Source organism: Schistocerca cancellata, chromosome 5 (genome assembly GCF_023864275.1).
Source record: "Schistocerca cancellata isolate TAMUIC-IGC-003103 chromosome 5, iqSchCanc2.1, whole genome shotgun sequence".
NCBI lineage: Eukaryota > Metazoa > Arthropoda > Insecta > Orthoptera > Acrididae > Schistocerca > Schistocerca cancellata.
Genome location: NC_064630.1, coordinates 580,166,283 through 580,188,182, shown reverse-complemented (window position 1 = coordinate 580,188,182; position 21,900 = coordinate 580,166,283). Strand labels below are relative to the sequence as shown.

Below are 21,900 nucleotides of genomic sequence, written 5' to 3'. Positions count from 1 at the left end.
GATATTCCATAGGCATTCAGTTTGGTTAGAAGACGCTTGTGAGGAACGGTGTTGAAAGCTTTCTGGAAATCAAAAATATGGAATCAATTCGACACCCCCTGTCGATAGCACTCATTACTTCATGAGTATAAAGAGCTAGTTGTGTTTCACAAGAACGATATTTTCTGAATCTGTGCCATGTGTCAATAAATCGTTTTCTTCAAGGTACTTCATAATGTTCGAACACAGTATATGTTCTAAAACCCAACTGCAAATCAATGTTAATAATATGGGCCTGTAATTCAGCGGATTACTCTTACTTCCCTTTTTGGAGATTAGTGTGACTTGAGCAATTTTTCAGTCTTTAAGTTCTTTTGCCTGTCTGTAAGTTGGGTGACCCAATGGTGTTCACAATGGAGCAGAACATGCTTCACCAAATTCAATGTGACAAAGCGTCTGTCATTATGAGGATGAAGGTATTTTGGGACAGAGTTATTAAAGAAAGTATAGAATTAAAAATATCTGGACAACATCAATAAGGACGGCAGTTTGCAGCTCAGCGCGGCCTAGGACCGAAACATTACCTTATTTGGCGAGGAAGAGAGCACCAATGACGTCACTGCCTTCAGGGCGGCTATATAGTGGCGAGGCCACAGCGACACGGCAGTCATTTACCACTTGACAATGGCCAAGGAGATCTTGGTCAAAAGCCTGCGGGATTTTAACCACTTGGTGCGGCTGGAAGCCCGAAAAGATTTCATTAATTCTCACATGTTATTAACAGGTACTACAAACAGTGCATTTTGGCAGAAGTCAATGAAAATATTGGTGCCCTCCATTGAATGCAAGAGTACGAAAAACGAATGGGAACAAAGATAATGTAGAAAACAAACAATATATTTGCAATGCATTTAAATCGAGCAGTTCACATTTGGATTTGTAAGTGGAAACAAATAGACATGGGTCCATAGAATACTATGTAACGGACTCGCATTCGGGAGGACGACGGTTCAATCCCGCGCCCGGCCATCCTGACTTAGGTTTTCCGTGATTTCCCTAAATCGCTCCAGGCAAATGCCGGGATGGTTCCTTTCAAAGGGCACGGCCGACATCCTTCCCTAATCCGATGAGACCGATGACCTCGATGTCTGGTCTCCTTCCCCAAAAAAAACAACAACAACAAAAAATACTATGTAACGAAGCCAACTTCTGTTTCATATGAGACAAAGATGAAATCATTTGCACAGCCCAATGGATGAGAGCAAAAGTTAAGCACAATATGAGCAACATATTTAGAATACAATTTAAAGAGTGTAATGCACATAAGAAGATCGTAATCAGGAATATAATGATAACATCCACACTGTCGAAATTTCAATATTTGGTTTCACGAATAAGTACACTCTGTCTGCCAGACACATCCTAAAGTATAAATGAAAAATATTATAATCTAGAACTCGTATTTTGCAAATCAAGAATACAGACTATCACATCATATTTTCATTAATTCGAGTTTCACTGTCAGGCCACTTGGAGAGCTACTGTGGGTCCCTGTTTTCATATATACATCTATACTCTGCAATCTACCGTAAGGTGCATGGTAATGGGTACATCGCATTGTACCAGTTATTAGGGTTTCCTCCTGTTCCATTCATGTATGGAGTGTGGGAAATCGATTGTTCAAGTGCCTCTGTGCATCAGTAATTATTCTAATCTTATCCTCACAAACCCTCTGTGAACAATATGTACTGGGCTGTAGCATATCCATAAAGTAAGCACTTAAAGCTTGTTCTTGCAACTTTGTTAGTAGACTTTCTCAGAATAGTTTATGCCTGTCTTCAAGAGTCTGCCACTTCAGTTTCTTCACTATCTCTGTGACACTCTCCCACAGGCTAAACAAACATGTGACCATTCATACTGACCTTCTCTGTATACATTCAATATCCATTGTTAGTCTTATCTGGTAAAGGTCCCTCACACTTGAGTAATATTTTAGAACCGGTCACACGAGTGATTTGTAAGCAATCTTCTTTGTAGACTGATTGCCCTTCCCCAGTGTTTTCCCAATAAACCAAAGTCCACCATCTGATTTACCCACGACTGAAACTATGTGGTCATTCCATTTTATATCCCTATAAAGTGTTGCACCCCATATCAGTACGAGCTGGCCAATTCCAGCAGTGAGTAATTGATATTACTGTCAAAAGATACTACGTTTTCTCGTCCTGTGACGTGCAAAATTTTGCATTTCATAACATGGGCCTTGCACTTGTGATATATATATAATACCAATCGAACAGACCATGAAGGCCCAACGGTAACCGAACACCACAGGCGTCACTGGATGCGGATATGGAGGGGCACGTGGTCAGCAAACCACTCTCCCGGCTGCATGTCAACTTAAGAGACTGGAGCCGCAACTTCTCAGTCAGGTAGCTCCTCATTTCGTCTTACAAGGGCTGAGTGCACCCCACATGCCAACAGCGTTCGGCAGACCAAGACCTGATGGTCACCCGTCCAAGTGCTAGCTCAGCCCAAAAAAGCTGAACTTCGGTGATCTGACAGGAACCAATGTTACCACTGTGGCAAGGGCATTGGCTTTGTGATATTTTGGTGCCGTGTGATGTGACAGTTGTAGTGTACAGCATATCTACAATTTAAAATAAAATTACCTTTATGTCACTGGGAGCCAATATAAAAAAAAGGGATGGCATGCTGGTAATATTCTTTTGGCTACCAGTGCTTGTGTCGTTTTGTAAAATTATGCTGCCACGTGCTAACAAACAGTGAATACGATGTACAAAAGACAGAAAAGTCACAATCTCTGATACATGTAAACACAAAGGTGTTCACATAAAAATGATTTAAGTAGCACAAACCACTATCACCATACTTCGGTGTAGCCCACACATATCTCAAGGCTTCAGGGTTTCGAAAATAAAAGTAACACTGTATTGCGGCGGAAGAAATCAACTGTACCATATCACTGTAGCACTCTTTGGTCATTCAGTAAAAGTTATGAATTTCAAATCGATCTCTCTGCGGCTTCTTGACTGCTATAAATAATCTTCAGTTTATATTTTTCTTGATGTACGGAATAATTCAGAATTTTTGTAGATTTTTCATTCGTGTGTGACAATAATAGAGGATCACGTCTTTTTCTCAGTTTGAATCGGTACGTATGTCTATTTTGATTGTTTTGTGCATGACGTCATTGTGGAGTGCGTGGTGCAATTGTTGAAAGTAGAAAGTAGTACGGTTTTTACCAGTGTTACAGTTGCGGGGACGTAGAGCCACTGGCTCTACCCCGCAGCAATGTCGCTGTCCTACCGCTGCAAGAACCACTGAATCTTTGCCAGATCTGTTCTCTGTAGTACGCGCTCTTTCCTGAATGCAGTGTGTATACGTTGCGAGAATAGAAGTATTCGTAGTAAGTAATGGGGGTGCAAGTGATTATTTATCGTCGTAAATACCGCGCCCGCTCCCCACTACCTTGTACAGTTTTCGTTTTGCAGAGCTAAGTACTTCGAGCCAGTGAACCGTTTCCTTTGGTGTACCGACACAGCACAGAACTTGTTCCTTTGTTGCGCAGAGCGGCGCGGTTTGACATCCACTTCGGCCACGTCGTACGTCTTTTTTGGTATTTCGCGGCGCTGCACAGCAAGGTGCGGCGTGTGTGCACGCAGCTTTGTGCAGTAGCAGGCTGCGCCGCTGTAAGCAGTGCATCTGAATGTAGCAAACAATCGTATTTGCTCTTATCTACATCTACACATGGTGGTCCATTGATCGAGACAGGGCCAAATACCTCACGAAATAAGCGTCGAACGAAAAAACCACAAAGAACGAAACTTGTCAAGCTTAGGGGGAAACCAGATGGCGCTATGGTTGGCCCGCTAGATGGCGCTGCCATAGGTCAAACGGATCAAATGCGTTTTTTTTTAATAGGAATCCCCATTTTTATTAGATATTCGCGTAGTACGTCAAGAAATATGTATGTATTAGTTGGATCACTTTTTTCGCTTTGTGATAGATGGCGCTGTAACAGTCACAAACATATGGCTCACAATTTTAGATGAACAGTTGGTAACAGGTAGGTTTTTTAAATTGAAATACAGAACGTAGGTACGTTTGAACATTTTATTTCGGTTGTTCCAATGTGATACATGTGCCTTTGTGAACTTATCATTTCTGAGAACGCATGCTGTTACAGCGTGATTACCTGTAAATACCACATTAATGCAATAAATGCTCAAAATGATGTCCGTCAACCTTAATGCATTTGGCAATACTTGTAACGACATTCCTTTCAACAGCGAGTAGTTCGCCTTCCGTAATGTTCGCACATGCAATGACAATGCGCTGACGCATGTTGTCAGGCGTTGTCGGTGGATCACGATAGCAAATATCCTTCAACTTTCCCCACAGAAAGAAATACAGGGACGTCAGATCCGGTGAACGTGCGGGCTGCGGCATGATGCTTCGACGACCAATGCACCTGACATGAAATATGCTATTCAATACCGCTTCAACCGCACGTGAGCTATATGCCGGACATCCATCATGTTGGAAGTACATCGCCATTCTGTCATGCAGTGAAACATCTTGTAGTAACTTCGCTAGAACATTACGTAGGAAATCAGCATACATTGCACCATCTAGATTGCCATCGATAAAATGGGGGCCAATTATCCTTCCTCCCATAATGCCGCACCATACATTAACCCACCAAGATCGCTGATGTTCCACTTGTCGCAGCCATCGTGGATTTTCTGTGGTCCAATAGTGCATATTATGCCGGTTTACGTCACCGCTGTTGATGAATGACGCTTTGTCGCTAAATAGAACGCGTGCAAAAAAATCTGTCATAGTCCCGTAATTTCTCTTGTACCCAGTGGCAGATCTGTACACAACGTTCAAAGTCGTTGCCATGTAATTCCTGGTGCATAGAAATATGGTACGGGTGCAATCGATGTCGATGTAGCATTCTCAACACCGACGTTTTTGAGATTCCCGATTCTGGCGCAATTTGTCTGCTACTGATGTGCGGATTAGCCGCGACAGCAGCTAAAACACCTACTTGGGTATCATCATATGTTGCAGGTCATGGTTGACGTTTCACATGTGGCTGAACACTTCCTGTTTCCTTAAGTACGGTAATGTAACTATTCAGCGAATGGTCCGGACATTTGGATGACGTCGTCCAGTATACCGATCAGCATACATAGCACACGCCCGTAGGGCATTTTGATCACAATAGCCATACATCAACACGATATCGACCTTTTCCGCATTTGGTAAATGGTCCATTTTAACACGGGTAATGTTTCACGAAGCAAATACCGTCCGCACTGGTGGGATGTTACGTGATACCACGCATTTATACGTTAGTTACAGCGCCATCTATCACAAAGCGAAAAAAGTGGTCCAACTAAAACATTCATATTTCTTTACGTACTACACGAATATGTAATAAAAAATGGGGGTTCCTATTTTAAAAAACGCAGTTGATATCCGTTTGACCTATGGCACCGCCATCTAGCGGGCCAACCATAGCCATCTGGTTTCCCCCTTCAAGCAAGACGAGTGTCGTTCTTTGTAGTTTTTTCGTTTGATGCTTATTTCGTGAGATATTTGGCCCGCTCATTATCAATGGAGCACCCTGTATAGATACTCCGCAAGCCACTGTAAGGCGCGTGGCGGACGGTATCCTGTAACACTACTATACAGTAATATTTCCTTTTCCACTCGCAGATAGAGCGAGAGCATCTATATGCTTCTGTATGAGTCCTAATTTCTCGTGTCTTATCGTAGTGGTCCTTACACGAAGTGTATGTTGGCGGCAGAAGAATCGTTCGGCAGTAAGCTTCAAATGCCGATTCTCTAAATTGTCTCAATAGTGTTCCTCGAAAAGAACATCGCCTTCCTTCCAGGAATTCCAATTTGAGTTCCTGAAACATCTCTGTGACACTATGCGTTATTTGAATCTGTCAGTAATGAATCTAACAGCCCGCCTCTGAGCTGCTTCGATGTCTTTCCTTAATCGGACCGGGTATTATATGAATCGGAACCCGAGCACTCGAGCAGTACTCAAAAATAGGTCGTACAAGCGTCCTGTATCCTTTATAAATGGACCTCACTTTCCTAAAATTCTCCCAATAAAATGAAGTCGACCATTCGCCTTCCCTACCACAGTCCTCACATGCCTGATCTATTTCATGTCACTTTGCAACATCACACCCAGATATTTAAATGAGATGACTGTGTCAAGCAGGAGACTACTAATGCTGTATCCGAACATGGCGTGTTTGTCAGCTTCGACACCATACCGCACACAACAGCATCATCAGCAAACAACTGCAGATTGCAGCCCACCCTGTCCGCCAAATAAATTATGTATATAGAGAACAACAGCATCCTATCACTCTTCGATGGGGCACACACGACGATACCCTTGTCTCTGATGAACACTCGCTGCCGAGGACAACGTAATGTGTTCTACACCTAAAAACATCTGCGAGCCATTCACATACCCGTGAACCTATTTCATATGCTCATACCTTCGTTAACAGCCTGCAATGGGGCACCGTTTCAAATGCTTTCCAGAAATAGTAAAATATGGAGTTTGCCTGTCGTCCTTCATCAGTAGTTCACAGTATATAATGTGAGAAAAGGTCAAGCTGAGTTTCGCACGAGCGATAACTTTCTAAAATACTTCCGAGGGGCCTAAACTTCTTCGTCCCAGGGAAATTTATTGTATTCGAAATGAGAATATGTTCAAGGATTCTGTAGCAAACCAAAATTAGCAGTACTGATCTGTAATTTCCAAGAACCTGGTTACATCAGAAACTTTCGGTTAGATTCGATCAGTTTACGGAATATTTTGCTTTGCATTAGTGCTTGAACATTCAGAGAAGTAGCTTAAAAGAACAAGCAAGTCTGAATTAAAGTTTGCACATATAAATGGGTGCAACAACTTATTGCGAGAAAGGAATGTGTTTACAAACTTGTGTACGATACCAACTGAGTGGCTCCCCGCTATTCACCCGGAAATAATAAAAGTTACTACAGAACACTAACATTAATCCTTCTTGCTGTTGTCATAAACTAGGTAAGAAAACCACAAGCACCTTCCCTCGATTAAGAAAAACGAGGTATTTATCCTTGTAATAGTGACCATTTGAATAAAAATTTGGGTAAATAAATGTTTTGTGGAAACTTCTATTTATGACACAACTGCAACGCAGGCAGTGTAGCTCCTGGCCTGTAATGACATGTATGTAATCCTATTTCTAAACACCCTCCACGGGAAATGCTGTACTTACAATGCTGTTGCAACATACAATAAGTGATTATGACATACACTTAATGCATCTGTGTTAACAGTATTGTCTTTTGACGAATAAAATAAGCGAAATCGGTCAAGAGCAAAATAAATCGATAAGTGCAAGGGGTCGTTGTTTGATTATTCATAAAACACCATCCACAATTATTTCGTAGTATGACATGACTGACAATGCCAGAGTTCGGCATATTTACCGTACTGTATGTTCATGTCTAAGTTAAAGAAACTAGTTTTAACTGTTAGCTGGTAAATAGCGTACTCATGCTTAAGGCTAAATACATTACCGTTGTTGTTGTTGTGGTCTTCAGTCCTGAGACTGGTTTGATACAGCTCTCTATGCTACTCTATCCTGTGCAAGCTTCTTCATCTCCCAGTACCTACTGCAGCCTACATCCTTCTGAATCTGCTTTGTGTATTCATCTCTTGGTCTCCCTCTACGATTTTTACCCTCCACACTGCCCTCCAGTACTAAATTGGTGGTCCCTTGATGCCTCAGAACATGTCCTACCAACCGATCCCTTCTTCAAGTCAAGTTGTGCCACAAACTCCTCTTCTCGCCAATTCTATTCAATACCTCCTCATTAGTTACGTGATCTACCCATCTAATCTTCAGCATTCTTCTGTAGCACCACATTTCGAAAGCTTCTACTCTCTTCTTGTCTAAACTATTTGTCGTCCATGTTTCACTTCCATACATGGCTATAGTCCATACAAATACTTTCAGAAACGACTTCCTGTCACTAAAATCAATACTCGATGTTAACAAATTTTTCTTCTTCAGAAACGCTTTCCTTGCCATTGCCAGTCTACATTTTATATCCTCTCTACTTAATTACTTACATTACCGTAATTACTTACATTACCATAATAATTTTAAAAAAATCGTCGTCATTGACAGAAAGGTGAATCGCTTTGTTTCCTATAAGGCATAGTTATACACTTAAGTCATTATGTTAACGTTTTCCAAGTTCCTGAACTTTTAAGTCAACGGTTCGAATTAAAAGGTGAGCAAACGACAAAATACATATGTGATTTTATCTGTTACTGATGTGCAGGGCATAAGTCTACAGTATAAAATGACACCCTTGAAATTAATATTTTAGCGGCAGAAGAGCAATTTACATTTAAAATTGCTGAGAGGAACAATGTTATTCGTCAGAAACTTCATCTAATCACTTTTTCCGACAGCCTGCAAGTGAAGACACTGTTCCTTGGTGATGCCACAGTAGCAGAGCGGATTGCTTATTGCCCAAATTTATTATTTCTATGAACTTCCCTATTTACAGCCATGCACCGATTTAACGAGTTAGAATGTCTTCTAGGTGGCTCCTCTCCCCTCCCCCCTCGTTCGCCTCTCGCCCCTCGCTCCTCTTTCTGACCATCAAAGGACTCACGGTCAGCATGTAAGGTAAAGACGGTGGCAGACTTCGATTCATTGGTAAGATACTAGGAATATGCAGTCTACAAGAGAGACTGCTTAATCATATAGGACTAACAAGTGTTACTGTTATTGAACGTATAGTATACAAAGAAGGGCAGCCCGAATGGCCCAAGATATGTTTGACTCATTGCAATGAATCGCAAAGGTGCTAAATAAACTGAACTGGCAGGCTCTTGAAGATGACAAAAACTATCCACAGAAAGCCTTCCTAAAAAATTTCAACAACCAACTTTAAGTGAGGAATCGGCGAATATACTACAATCACCTACATATATTACTCTCGTGTAGATCGTTAAGAAAAGATTAAACAAATTACGTGTCATCAACATTAGACCCGCACAAACAAACCGTAGCGTGAGAACCGGATATTTGCTAGGATATGAGTCTACGAAAACCTTTGAGTTGGAGGTTTGAATAAAATTCTTCAACTGCATGTGCGCAAGCGAATGGTAGCGTGGTGACAGGAAATCGCCGCAAATCTTAGCGCGAAACATGTTTCAGTCAGTTGTTCTTTGAGACTACTGTTCTTCGTCCTTGGGCGCATACTGAATTCTAAAATGGATAGGAGCTCATAACTGAATTTATTGAAATATATCGGAGTCGCACGTATTTTTGGAAAGTTAAGATCAAAGAATACAGCGATCGCGGTAAGAAGGCAGCGGCTTACAACGTTTAGTTGCGAAAACAGATCTGTTGAGCCTGCAGCAGGCAGCAAAGCGACACAAAAAATCATTTTGGACCGTTTACGGTAGAGTTCTACGTTCTGCAAATCACCGTGATATGTACGGCAGAGTTACAAAACAACAAATTTTTGGCGGCTGAGGAGGACCAATCTTCGTTCTGATGTACTTTGGTTCGTCAACACATTCGCCTTGTACACATTCCCATGTCTCATGTTATCTGTGGTGGAGGGCAAATTGAGGGGTATGTGTGAAGGTGTAACAAAAATTTGAAATATGCGTGAGAGTAAGGTATGAACTAGATTTTGTATAATGTCAGTAAATATTAGACCCTTCGACGATATTGTGAGAGAACGTTACGATGATGAAAATTATCCAACTAAGACTTCGGAAGAACAGGTAATAAATGTTTTTTGTTTACTCACTCTAAATTACGTTTTTGACGCGACACTTGCTGTATTAGCATCAGGTACATTTCTAGTAGCCTATAATTGTTTCTGAGAAAGCAGTTTACTGTTTCCCAAAGCGTAATGGAGAAGATCTTATATAAATTTCAAGCGGGCTCTATCTGAACTTAATATTTTCGTTAGTGCAGATCTTGCGTCGCTGCTGAATATTATCCGCTGCGTATACTTCGGGAGTTGCATTACTACTTCATGAGGAACCCAACTATTATATAAGATTTTAGACCATTCTTTCCAGACTTGATTGCATTTTTGGACATAAGTAACTGCTTCTTAAGTCTTGAACAGTGGAAGAGAATGAAGATGGGCGCGTTGTTGTTGTGTCGGTAGAGTTTTTATATGCCAGTATGCGATTTTCTGCCACTACTATATAAACCATTGTATACACTGTCTGAAAAATTTAATTCAAAATATATAGCTTTTGATGAAAGTTAACTGGAATGTACAACATTGAATGGCTCGTATGAAATGGAATAGTGAAACAGTAAAACACAGTAACTGAGAAGGACTGTTCCAACTTCAAAAATGCTCAAACTGTACAAAATACTTGTCAGTTCGACATAGCATGACAGATCTTCGTTGATCCATTATGGACTGTGGGACAATGGCTGGTATGTATATCTTGATGCAATAATTTACCAACAGCCGTGTGTATTGTAGAAATGTATTTTATGAACTTCTTATAAGCTACCAGTTTTGGCATTACATTGATGCCACCTTCAGGCCCCACACATCATAGTCTGTGTCACCTGGCCACCAAGAGCTGTTGCATAGCAATTTGATTCAAGGATCCAGTTATATGGCTCTTTCCGTGTATAGCGATTAAACGACTATGACGTGTGGGGCCTGAGGATGGCATCAATGTAATGCTGAAACTAGTAGCATATAAGAAGTTCATAAAAAATTATTATAATACGTACAGCTGTTGGTAAATTATTGCATCAAGAAAATAGCACGACTGATGTCAGTACGACATTTGATTCATCAGAACAGTTGTGCAACATATACAGCAATGTGTTATTCCATTAATAGTATTGTCTGTGAGCTCCACAGTAAGTAAAAGCTGTTCTGAGCATGATATGTTACAGGAGTGGCAACACATCTGCCAAGAGCATCCTCAACATGTCTTGATTCCTGTTGTGGACTCAAGCTATCACTCTGAAACACTTGTTATTGAATGAGTGTTATCAACTTACAGGTTCAGTGATACAGCAATATAGGGTTGAGAGTAAGTTAGTTCGTTAATTAGTTACTCTCACGTTCCATGGATCATTTTGCACAATAAATCGTCATGATGTGGAACTAGTCACTTTACATTTATATTGCAAATTAATTTTTTACATCTGTATGTACTCTTAAACATCACCATATAACTTTTTTCCTCAGAAGTGAAAAAAACATAGCTATACAGATTGAGTTAGCAATTCCTACGCACTACCTTTTATACATTACAAACATAGAAATTCTTCTGCGGAATAGGAGTTGTCAAGGAAAAAATTTTTCAATTTATTTTCAAATTTTACCTTGCTGTCCGTTAGACTTTTTATATCACTGGGTAAGTGGTCAAAAATTTTTGTTGCAGCATTGTGCCCTCCTATCTGTGCTAAAAACAACCTTAATGTTGAGTAATGAATGTCATTTTTTTCTTCTAGTATTGTAATTATGTACCTCATTGTTCCTTTTGAACTGTAGTGGATTATTTACAACAAACTTCATGAGGGAATAAATAAACTGTGAAGCAGTAGTCAGAATGCCAAACTTCTTAAACAGATGTCTACAAGATGATTGTTGGCGAGCACCACATATTATTCTTACAACACATTTTTGGGCAATGAAGACCTTCTTTCTTAAAGATGTTACCCCTGAACATTATTCCACATGACGTTACTGAATGAAAATAAGCAAAATATGTCAGCTCACTGATTTCTGTCTCTCAAAAATTTGCTATGATTCTAAGTGCAAATGTAGCTAGCTGAAATAAGTTGTTTTAGGCATTCCAAAAAATTTTTTTTCCAATTTAAATTCTTATCAGTATGAACACCTAAGAATTTTGAAGTTTCTGTCCTATGTATTATTTAATCATCATATGGTACACTTATCACTAGTGCAGAACCTTTAGAGGTGCAGAACTGGCAGAACTGAATATGATGTGTTCTTTGTGAAATTCAGAGTGAGACGATTCACAGAAAACCAGTCAATGATAGTTTTGAGAACGTTCTTCTCCATTTCTTCAATTTCTGTATGTATATTTGGAATGATTGCAATACTTTTTGTCATCTGCAAAAAGAAGTAATTCTTCTTGTTGTTCATTTGACAGTAGTGGATCTAAGATTGAGCCGTGGGGAAGCCCATATGCGTTTCCTCCCCAGAAAGAATTAGGTCCTTGGATTTTGTTGGGCGAATTGCTACCAAGTACAACTTTATGCATTCTTTTGGTTAGATATGACATGATCCATTGGTTGGCTATACTGTCAATCCCATAAAACTTCAATTTATCTAGCAGCATACTATGGTTCACACAATCAAATGCCTTGGATAGGTTTGTTATTTAATGCATGTACCTGGTGTGCGAACATGGAAATGGCATTCTCAGTAGAGCAACCCTTCTGAAACCCAAACTGTGATTTGCTGAGGATATTATTGTTGCCAAGGTGAGATACTATTCTGGACTAAATCACCTTCTCAAAAAATTTGGAAAATGATGTCAGCAGTGAAATAAGTTAGTAGTTACTGATGTCTCTCTCTTACCACCTTTCTTAAAGAGGAGTTTAACAATGGCATATTTTAGTCTCTCTGGAAAAATGCTTTGAGTTAGTGATGCATTACATATTTCGGGCAATAGTGGACTTGTTACGTGGGGGCAAATCTGTAGTACTCTATTGGAAACACCAACACCAGAAGAGCTTTTATTCTTGAGAGAATGTATGACCCTCTTAATTTCAGAAGTAGAAGTTGATAGTACTTCATATGATGTAATTTTATGAGAGTTACTTCAACACATTGCTGTGACCTTTCTTGTGAACTGTTGGTCCCTATGCTTTCTTCTATGTGTAAGAAATGATTATTAAATACATTTGCTATATGTGACTTGTCATTTATAACCCTTCCATTCAGTTTGATAGTAATGTTATCTTCTTCTGTGGTTTGTTGTCCTGTCTCTTGCTTCACTATATTCCATATTCCATTAACTCAGGCATTATGTGCATGTTTCTTGATTTTTTAATAACCTTTCTTAGTAATTTTGAGTAGTTTTTGTAGTGTGCAGCTTCTGCAGGGTCTCTGCTTGTTCTTGCCAAAAGATACATTTTCCTTTTCCTTTCTCAAGATACTTTAATCTTCTAAGTGATCCATGGTTTTTTACTTGTTTAATGTCCCTTCTGATTAGCTTATGTGGAAAGCTATTTTCAAATACTGAAATGAATTTGTCATGGAATAGATAAATTTCATCCCAGGTTGTTTCTTGTAAACTACTCTTAAAAACGTTTGCTCTTTAGTCATTATAGTCATTAATGATTTTGACTGACTTCCACTGAGGTGTATCCAAACTGTAAGGCACTATGTCATTTATCCTGACTAACTGTGCATCACGATCAGATAGAGCATGTGTTATTGGGTAAACAGTTATTTTCTTGCTTTGTGCCTCATCAAAGAAAACATTAGGGGAAATACACAAGCGTCCGATTCCAATCGTTTGCTTTGACCGATGACGTCACAGATATGGCGGAAACGACCATACACTAAGACTCCAATACGGCGTCTGACGCCATTACGTAAACATGACCACAAACAAGAAAATACATCGAAAAACCAATACACACACGTACCACAAAAAACCTAAAGAAACTAACGGGACAAGTGTGGGAAATTGGGGGTTTTTGGGTGGGGACAAAGTTAATATAAACAAATTTAGACATACACCACTATACCAAACCACACAAAACGACGAAAAAACCGACAACACAAAACTCCCCAAATTCCACTAAACATAATATCCTCTGGAATCGGATATTTCCCTGGACCTATATAGCTCAACAGCAGCTCCCGATCCTACAAATTGGAATCGAACGCATCCCTTGACCTAAATAGCTCAACATCAGCTCCCGATCCCACAAATAACACTTCCCTTGCCCAATACAGCTCAACAGCAACTCCCAATTCTGGAACACCCACAACCACAAGCACACACTGGAATCGAATACTTCCCTTGACCTATATAGGTCCACAGAAACTACCGATACCAAATCATAAAACCCAAAACCAGAACCACGTCCACAATCATCACTACCTCAAAAAACACAACAAACCAACAAAATTGGAATCGAACACTTCCGTTGACCTGTTATCCTTATGACATCTCCACATCCTGGTCCGAGACGCAGGAACTTTAATAAGCCTCATTTCTTCATGACATACTAAACGCTTCACAACTTCATCCAAAAATCTGAATAGTTGAAGAAATTTTATTAGAGACAACACACTGTCCCCCATCATCGCCAACAACCGAAAACTGTTGAGCTTGTCAGTCATATCCATACCTACCAAAGACATAATAAAGCAATTTACCAAAATTCACACGTGAATAACACAAAAAAACTACAATAACTTCGAAATAACAAAACTAAAATCGTTAACTCACTGAAAAATATTCCGCTGAAAGCACAGTCCCGATACCACACATGTGCAATGCTATAACGCAAATGAACCCCATACGCCATGTAACACGCTACCCATAAACACACCACCAGAGAGAACCACTGAATGCAACAATACGCCACCTATAAACATGCCACACACGCAAACTAAACCAAAAACATTACCTAACACACCACCAGAGAGCACCACCAATCTCATAAAAATGACATCTACAAACACGCCACGCTCACAAACTAAATTCCACGCCGTCGTGACGTCACACACCACAACAGCCTTACGTCACGGGTCAAAACCGACGGGTGGGATCGGACGCTTCGGTCGACCGCAATTAGGAACCTACTGTCTTTATCCACCTGTGTTGGAAAGTTAACTACTGAAAGCAAATTATAGGATCCAGATAAGGTTTCCAGATCATTTTTCCTATCAGAAACCTTTAGAAAATCTACATTGAAGTCATCACAGGCTTTTAACTGCTTACTGATGTCTGTAAGAAATTCAGGTTCCTAATAAATAATTCAAAATTTCCCAGTGGGGATCTATATACTGTTACAATTAAAAGTGAAATGTTTTTCAGCATTAATTCAAAAGTGTGCTGATCACTACAAAATCTACTTGTCAGTGCTTTTGAATTTGTGTTCTGTCTTAATATATGCAACAACTCCTCCTTTTGCCATATTAGTTCTGTATGAGTAAGCTGCTAGACTGTAATCTTTTGTATGTAGGCCTAACTTATCTAAGCCTGTGGTTATGTGGTGCTCAGACAGGCACAGCATGTCTATCTTTTACTCTAAATTTTGCAAGCAGGCAAGAAGCTCTTCTACCTTTGTACTCAGTCCTCTAATATTTTGGTGGAATAAGCTAACCATACTTTTCTGTGCATGCTTGTGGGGCTTTTCTTTTATAGTGACTTCTTTCAAAACAGGGTGCCTGAAATTTGATTCTAACCTAAAAAAGGTGCCCCTCTGGCACCAGTAACCACAGTGATCTTGCAATGTGTGATGGTGGCCCCCCACATACATTTCCTGCAAGAAGTTCAGCCGACCTGTCTTTCCCTCTCCTTTTCAGGTGCAGGCCATATCTAGTATAACCCCATCTCTCAATTATAACTATAGTTCTGCTAGATGACAGTTAATTGCAATGTTGCAGAGAACGACAGCTGCAGAGCAAGAGTTGACATATGCACTGCTGAGGTTATCACTTTTGTGCAGTGTCTGAGCACTCAGTACTCAGTGACATAGTGATTTAGCTGTAAAACCAATTGTCAAGTAGTTTATTGGCAAATGTTATGTATTGGATCCCCCTTGCGTTTTTCGAAGTGTTCACACAAAGTACCTACACAACATACTATAAAATACTCATAGCAGTTTTATCTAATGTACATATTCTGAACTTATCTTGCTATGTTTTTATAATGAAAATACCATAAAAGGTGGCAAAGTGCATTTCAATATGGTACAAGTGTAAACATTAGCCTATGCTACAGGTCAATCTGTTACCACAACCTTTATTTGCCATTCAGACTTGTCGGTTTGCCAACTCTCAACAAAATTACCATCTTTCAACATATCCTAGACTTTCGGCTACACTACAGATCGGTGTGTAAAATTCATAGGAGAAAAGTTCTGTATAGTAGATTCATGAACAGTTACCAAATCAGTGTTTAGGGGGGATTAATTGAAGAATGCTGGGGAGAAATTTGTAAAGCACACATTGTTGATGGAATATCTAACTTTGTTCTCGCAGCATTTTATCAAGTTTCCCCTGAAACAAATAAGGTCAAAATGGAACAGAAATTAGGAAAAAAGATTGGATATCCCCTGGAATTATAGCATCTTGTGCTAGGAGGAGATAATGCTATGTGATTCAGAGCATAATATTCAAGATTTAAAACTACATTACCACCAATATGTCAAATTCCCAATTTGAAAATTGAAAAAGCACAACTCTTGAGCTACACTAAAAAACTAGAACCCCTCTCCCCACCAAGAGTAAGACAAAACTATTTAGAACATAATTGACAAGAAACGGACAAAAGTAGCCATCCAAATTAAATTAAGCTTCCAGAAAGTAGCTGCATCGTAACTCTCTTATATTTCTGTTGTTCCCCACTTTGAACAACACTTGCTTGTACGTGATTATCTTCAACTACCGGATCTCATGCCTGCTCACAAATATCCTCAATAAAATAACATATTACATATCTTCATATCAACAAAACTTCGCTGCCCTCTGGGGGATAACAGCAGGAAGTCTTCTATCCACTCTTATGAACTTAAAGGGGTAGAACAGATCAATTCTCTTTCATCATTATAACTCTTATTACAGTACATCATGTAATACATCATAGCTTCATGCATTGAGTTAAACAATCAAATAACTACCACTTACGAAAAACAGAAGGCATAGACAGAAAAGAATAAATGGTCGGGAAAGAGGATGCAGAGAGACGAGAAAGAAAAGAAAGAGAAGGCAGAAAAAGTTCATTCCTTTCGAACCACAATCCGACTTGTCACACAACGTCCTATCGTTTTCGGCAACACAAGTGCTAATTGTGTAATTACGACTGTGTATGTGCTTGTGGCCTAAAGTTACCTAGTACCAGTAGTAAACAACAGACATCGCCAGGACCGTCAGAATCTAATGGTTTGTCGCTTTTCTTACAAGGCCTAAACACTGATTTTGCATCTGTACCTGGTCTTGCAATAAAAACAAACTCCCATCAAGGTAAAAAGATTTATTGTGCCAACGATTTCGGAAACCTTGCCGATGCGGTATGACGGCAAGGACATTACAGAGCCCTTTAAGTGCTCACATCTGTATAGCGAGGAGAAGGAATCTACTTTCATCATAGAGCGGAGATGATGCTTATAGGAAAGATGAGAGAGAAGAGAGTTGATCATGACACAAAAACGAAATGGAAGAAATCGCCATGAACTGCTGGGAGACTCTGTGGTTGCCACACACATTGTGCAAGCTGCACATCCCTGGAGATTAACCAAAAGCTCTAAAAAAAATCTTAATAAACTTCTCATCACATCAACTACGCATGACATACCTTGGCAACAACAGAGTGTAAAGAAGGATAAGAAATTTATGGTACTACACATGTTTAACGGAAGTGTATTTTTAAACTAACATATATCTGAGCGGCTTATCTAGGAATTCAGCATACCTCATGGTAATTAGACTCACAAAAATTTAATGTTCAAATCGTTCTTGTAAATAGTCACATCCTCACAAAAGGCAATAACTGTATAAGATGCAAAATTTATGCTATTATTTACTGATCTCTTAAGTTCTTCTCTGGATAAATGGCTGCAAGGCCTCAGCACATATCAACACTCACCGTACAGAAGAGATGGTGGCGGCAGCAGTGCGGCGACTGAGGGCCGTATGCACGCGGAACCCACATAGAAGCGGCACGGGCGGCTGGCTGCATGGCGCTGAAAGTACGCGCTCTGGATGTTGATGCTAGGACCCAAACACAGATGGGAGCGGGAAGCTGACTGCTGGTGAATTTGGGGTGGCAGGGAAGCAGACCGTGAACAGCGCACTCGTATGCCCAGTGAGCCAAGCCACTGGCTAGGATGCATCGCGCATTTTCCTTTCGCGCCTCGGTGTCCGGTTCGAAGGTAGCGGGATTTGACCGAGAAGATGGGCCGACTGCGACCGTCAAATGGGGCTGGAGCGCACACTGTGAACACGTACGCTGTGGAGTGCATCTCGGTGGACTAAGCGGGCAAGTGTAAGAGCGGCGCGTTGCGAGAGGCAGGCAGTAGACTTTGCACTGGGTGCTGGTATGTGCGGTCGTAGCATCTGACACGGCGTCGCAGCCGGCACGCTGCAGCGCCCAGGCTCGGTTCGTAGTGGAATAACAGCGGCTAATATTGACCGGCCACACACCGTCAAACGTGAACCAAAAATAAACGGCCACCATATGGACTGAACGGTGGTAATGAATTGCGATTCTGACACAAATGTTAATATGTACGATCCCATTTCTGCTCACCAATGTTAATGTCTACGGTCAGTGGGGGGGGGGGGGGAAGTTGTTACATATGCCTCATGATGAGAATACTTTTGTTAGAAAGTTGCAACAAAAGCAGGGAGCACTTCAACACAGATTTAAGTGAAATCAAAGCCTAGCTGACAAACAAAAGCTGAACAAAGTGAAATGAGTGTAAGGAGAACAATGAGAGAAGTGTTCAGTGATCTTGAAAGTAAGCTTTTGCTACCAAATCTGAGTAAAAAACGTAAGCAGTTTTGGTCTTGTGTAAATTTAGTAAGCAGATTGGAATAATCTATTCAGCCCTTCTGTGGTTGTATTAGCACAACAAAAGATGACAAAGAAAAGGTAAAAATATCAAATTTGGTGTTCTGAAACTCTTTCTTTCCAGAAGATTGTAAAACGGTTCCTCTCTTCAACCAAGATGTGAATGCCAAAATGGTAGATATTGAAATAAGTAATAACAGAATAGAAAAGCAACAACAAGTACTTAATAGTTGAAAGGTATCTGGGCCAGATGAGAGACCTATGATTGTACAGAGATTAATGATAAAATTCCCTCCCCTTCTAACAATATTATCATTGGTCATTAGAGCAATAGAGGGTACCCTGTGACTGGAAACAAGGTGTAGGTCATTCCTGTTTCCAAGAAAGGTTGCAAGTCAGACAAATATAGTGATAGGTCTATGTTACTGACATAAATCTGTTGTATAATCATGGACAATGTTTTATGCCCATGTAGTATGATGTTTTTCAGATAATGAAAATCTGCTTTATAAAATCGATATGGATACCACAAACAATGATCTTAAAAAATTCAGCTCTGTCTGCTCATGTACAAGATCCATAGCGCACTAGACATCAGTGTCCAGGTTGGCGCTCTGTTCCTTGACGTCAGAAATGCATTTGATACAGTTACGGACTGTTGTTTAGTGAACAAGATATGAGCTTACTGAGTATCAGACCAGATCTGTAACTGAATTCAGGGGTTCCTCAAGATCGAGTCAACATGTCTGTCTTAATGGAACAAAATCAACATAAGTAGTATCAGCTATACTTCAAAGAAGTATGATAGGCTTACAGTATATATAATGAACTAGCGGATAACAGCAGAAGCTCCTTCATGCTGTTCGAAGTCAATGTGGTTATCTGTAAGGGGCTAGCGGTTCCAGAAGACAGTAATGAATTACAGGAAGAGTAGTAGAGGAGTGATGATTGGTACGGGACTATCAGTTAACCCTGAACATAAATAAATGTTATGTACTGTGAATAAGTATGCGAAGAAATCCAGTGCTGTACGATTACACTATTGATGACAAATCATTGGAAACAGTAACTTCCGTAAAATATATGGAAGTAACGATCTGGAGTGACCTAAAGTGGGATGACCTCACGAAACAAATGATTGAAAAAGCGATGCCATCCTGAGAGCCATGTAATTCATCCATGAAAGAAGTGGTTTGCAAAACACCTGACTGATTCTTGAGTATAGCTCATTGGTCTGGGACCCAGCAGGTTGGATCATGCAGAGAGAGAGAGAAGTCCAACAAAGAGGTGTATATTTGGTCAGGTTCATTCAGTCACATGAGAGCCTTGCAGAGTTGCTCAAAAACCTCCAGTGGCTGATGCTGCAGGAGAGGCATTGAGCATCAGAGAGTCATTTAGTATTTAAATTGCGAGAGAGTACGCTCTGTGAAGAGTCGAAGAGCATTTTACTTCCTCCGCCATAACATCTCGCAAAATGGTCACAACAAGAAAACCCAAAAAACTAGAACTGATGTGGCGGTTTACCAACAGTCATTGTTCTCATGCATCACCTACAAATAAAATAGATAAAGGGGGGGGGGGGGTAGAAAGATAGTGGAACCAGAAGTATGCCCAGCCACACACTGTAAGGTGGTTTGCTGAGTGTGAGATGTTGATCCAAATCTGACCTTTTGGCACCAGAGCTCGACATTAAATGGTCATACATTAAATGAAGCACAGTGTTTGAAATTTGCGGTCAAGCAGGATAACACGTTGAAATGGAATCAGCACGTGGGTAAACTAATTAAGAGGCTTGGTGTGTGTGTTGTGCCTTTAGAAGCATCTCTCATTGTATTAACCTGAGCAGTGGCTTATTTTGCAAAACTTTCACTCCCTGTTGTCTTCCACATTATCTTCTGAGGCAGTATACATAAAGTAAATCAAATACATTTTCAGAAGACATGACCAGTAAGAATATTGTGTAAAGTAGATGACAGTACATCTTGCGGGAGCATGTCTAAGGATTTTTGAATTATTTCTGTCGCTTCCCAATACATTAACTCCTAGTGGTTTTAGTTGCCGATAGTAAAAGTGTTTCATCTGAATTGTAATTTATACAGTCCTGATTTTTTTTAGTCTTCTGTCTCCTGACTAGTTGATGCTGCCTGTCATGAATTCCTCTACTGCACCAACCTCTTCATTTTAGAGTAATACCTGCACCATATGTCTACATCTACATCTATGTGATTACTCTGCTACTCGCATTAAAGTGCGTGGCAGAGGGTTCAATGAACCACCTTCAAGCTCTCTCTACCGTTCCTCTCTAGAATGGTATCAGGAAAAATGAGCACTTAAATTGTTCTGTGTGAGCCCTGATTTCTGTTATTTTATCATATGATAATTTCTCCCTATGTAGATGGGTGCCAACAGAATATTTTCGCAATCAGAGGAGAAAACTACTGATTGAAACTTCATGAGAAGATCCCGTCGCAATGAAAAACGCCTTTGTTTTAATGATTACCACTCCAATTCATGTATAATGTCTGTGACACTGTCTCCCCTGTTTTGCAATAACACAAAACGAACTTCCCTTCTTTGAACTTTTTCGATGACTTCTGTCAGTCCCATCTGAAGCGGATCCCACACCGCACAGCAGTACTCCAGAATAGGGTGGACATGCATGGTGTAAGCAGTCTCTTTAGTAGACCTGTTGCACCTTCTAAGTGTTCTGCCAATAATCGCAGTCTTTGTTTTGCTCTACCCACAACATTAACTATGTGTTCATTCCAATTTACATTATTTGTTGGATGTCTTTCAGTCTGTCTTCTCTTACAGATGTACCCTCTACAGTTAGTTTTCTCTTGTACCATGGAAGTTACTGGCTGATGTCTTAAGGCATATCCTACCAAGTTGCCAACTTTGATCAAGTTACTCACTGTTCTCATTTCTGCTGATTCTCATTATGTTGGTCTTTCTGAAGTTTGCTTTCAATCTTTACCAAGTACATCTCCTCCTTTTGTGATTTTTGGCAGTGTTCACTATTATCTGCAATTTCCTGCAGAACTCAGACTTTCTCCTCTGTCATTTCT

The 21,900-nt window shown here is 40.1% G+C and overlaps 1 protein-coding gene across 1 annotated transcript in view; it reads left to right on the top strand.

Moving 5' to 3' along the window:
- The first annotated feature begins 9,606 nt into the window (after positions 1–9,606).
- The window catches only part of LOC126187512 (protein farnesyltransferase subunit beta), a 66,978-nt gene continuing 54,684 nt past the window's right edge, over positions 9,607–21,900 (top strand). The window contains exon 1 of the mRNA XM_049928645.1: positions 9,607–9,841. Within this exon, the coding sequence (XP_049784602.1) occupies positions 9,755–9,841 (87 nt within the window). The 5' untranslated portion in view covers positions 9,607–9,754. The remainder of the gene's footprint in view (positions 9,842–21,900) is intronic.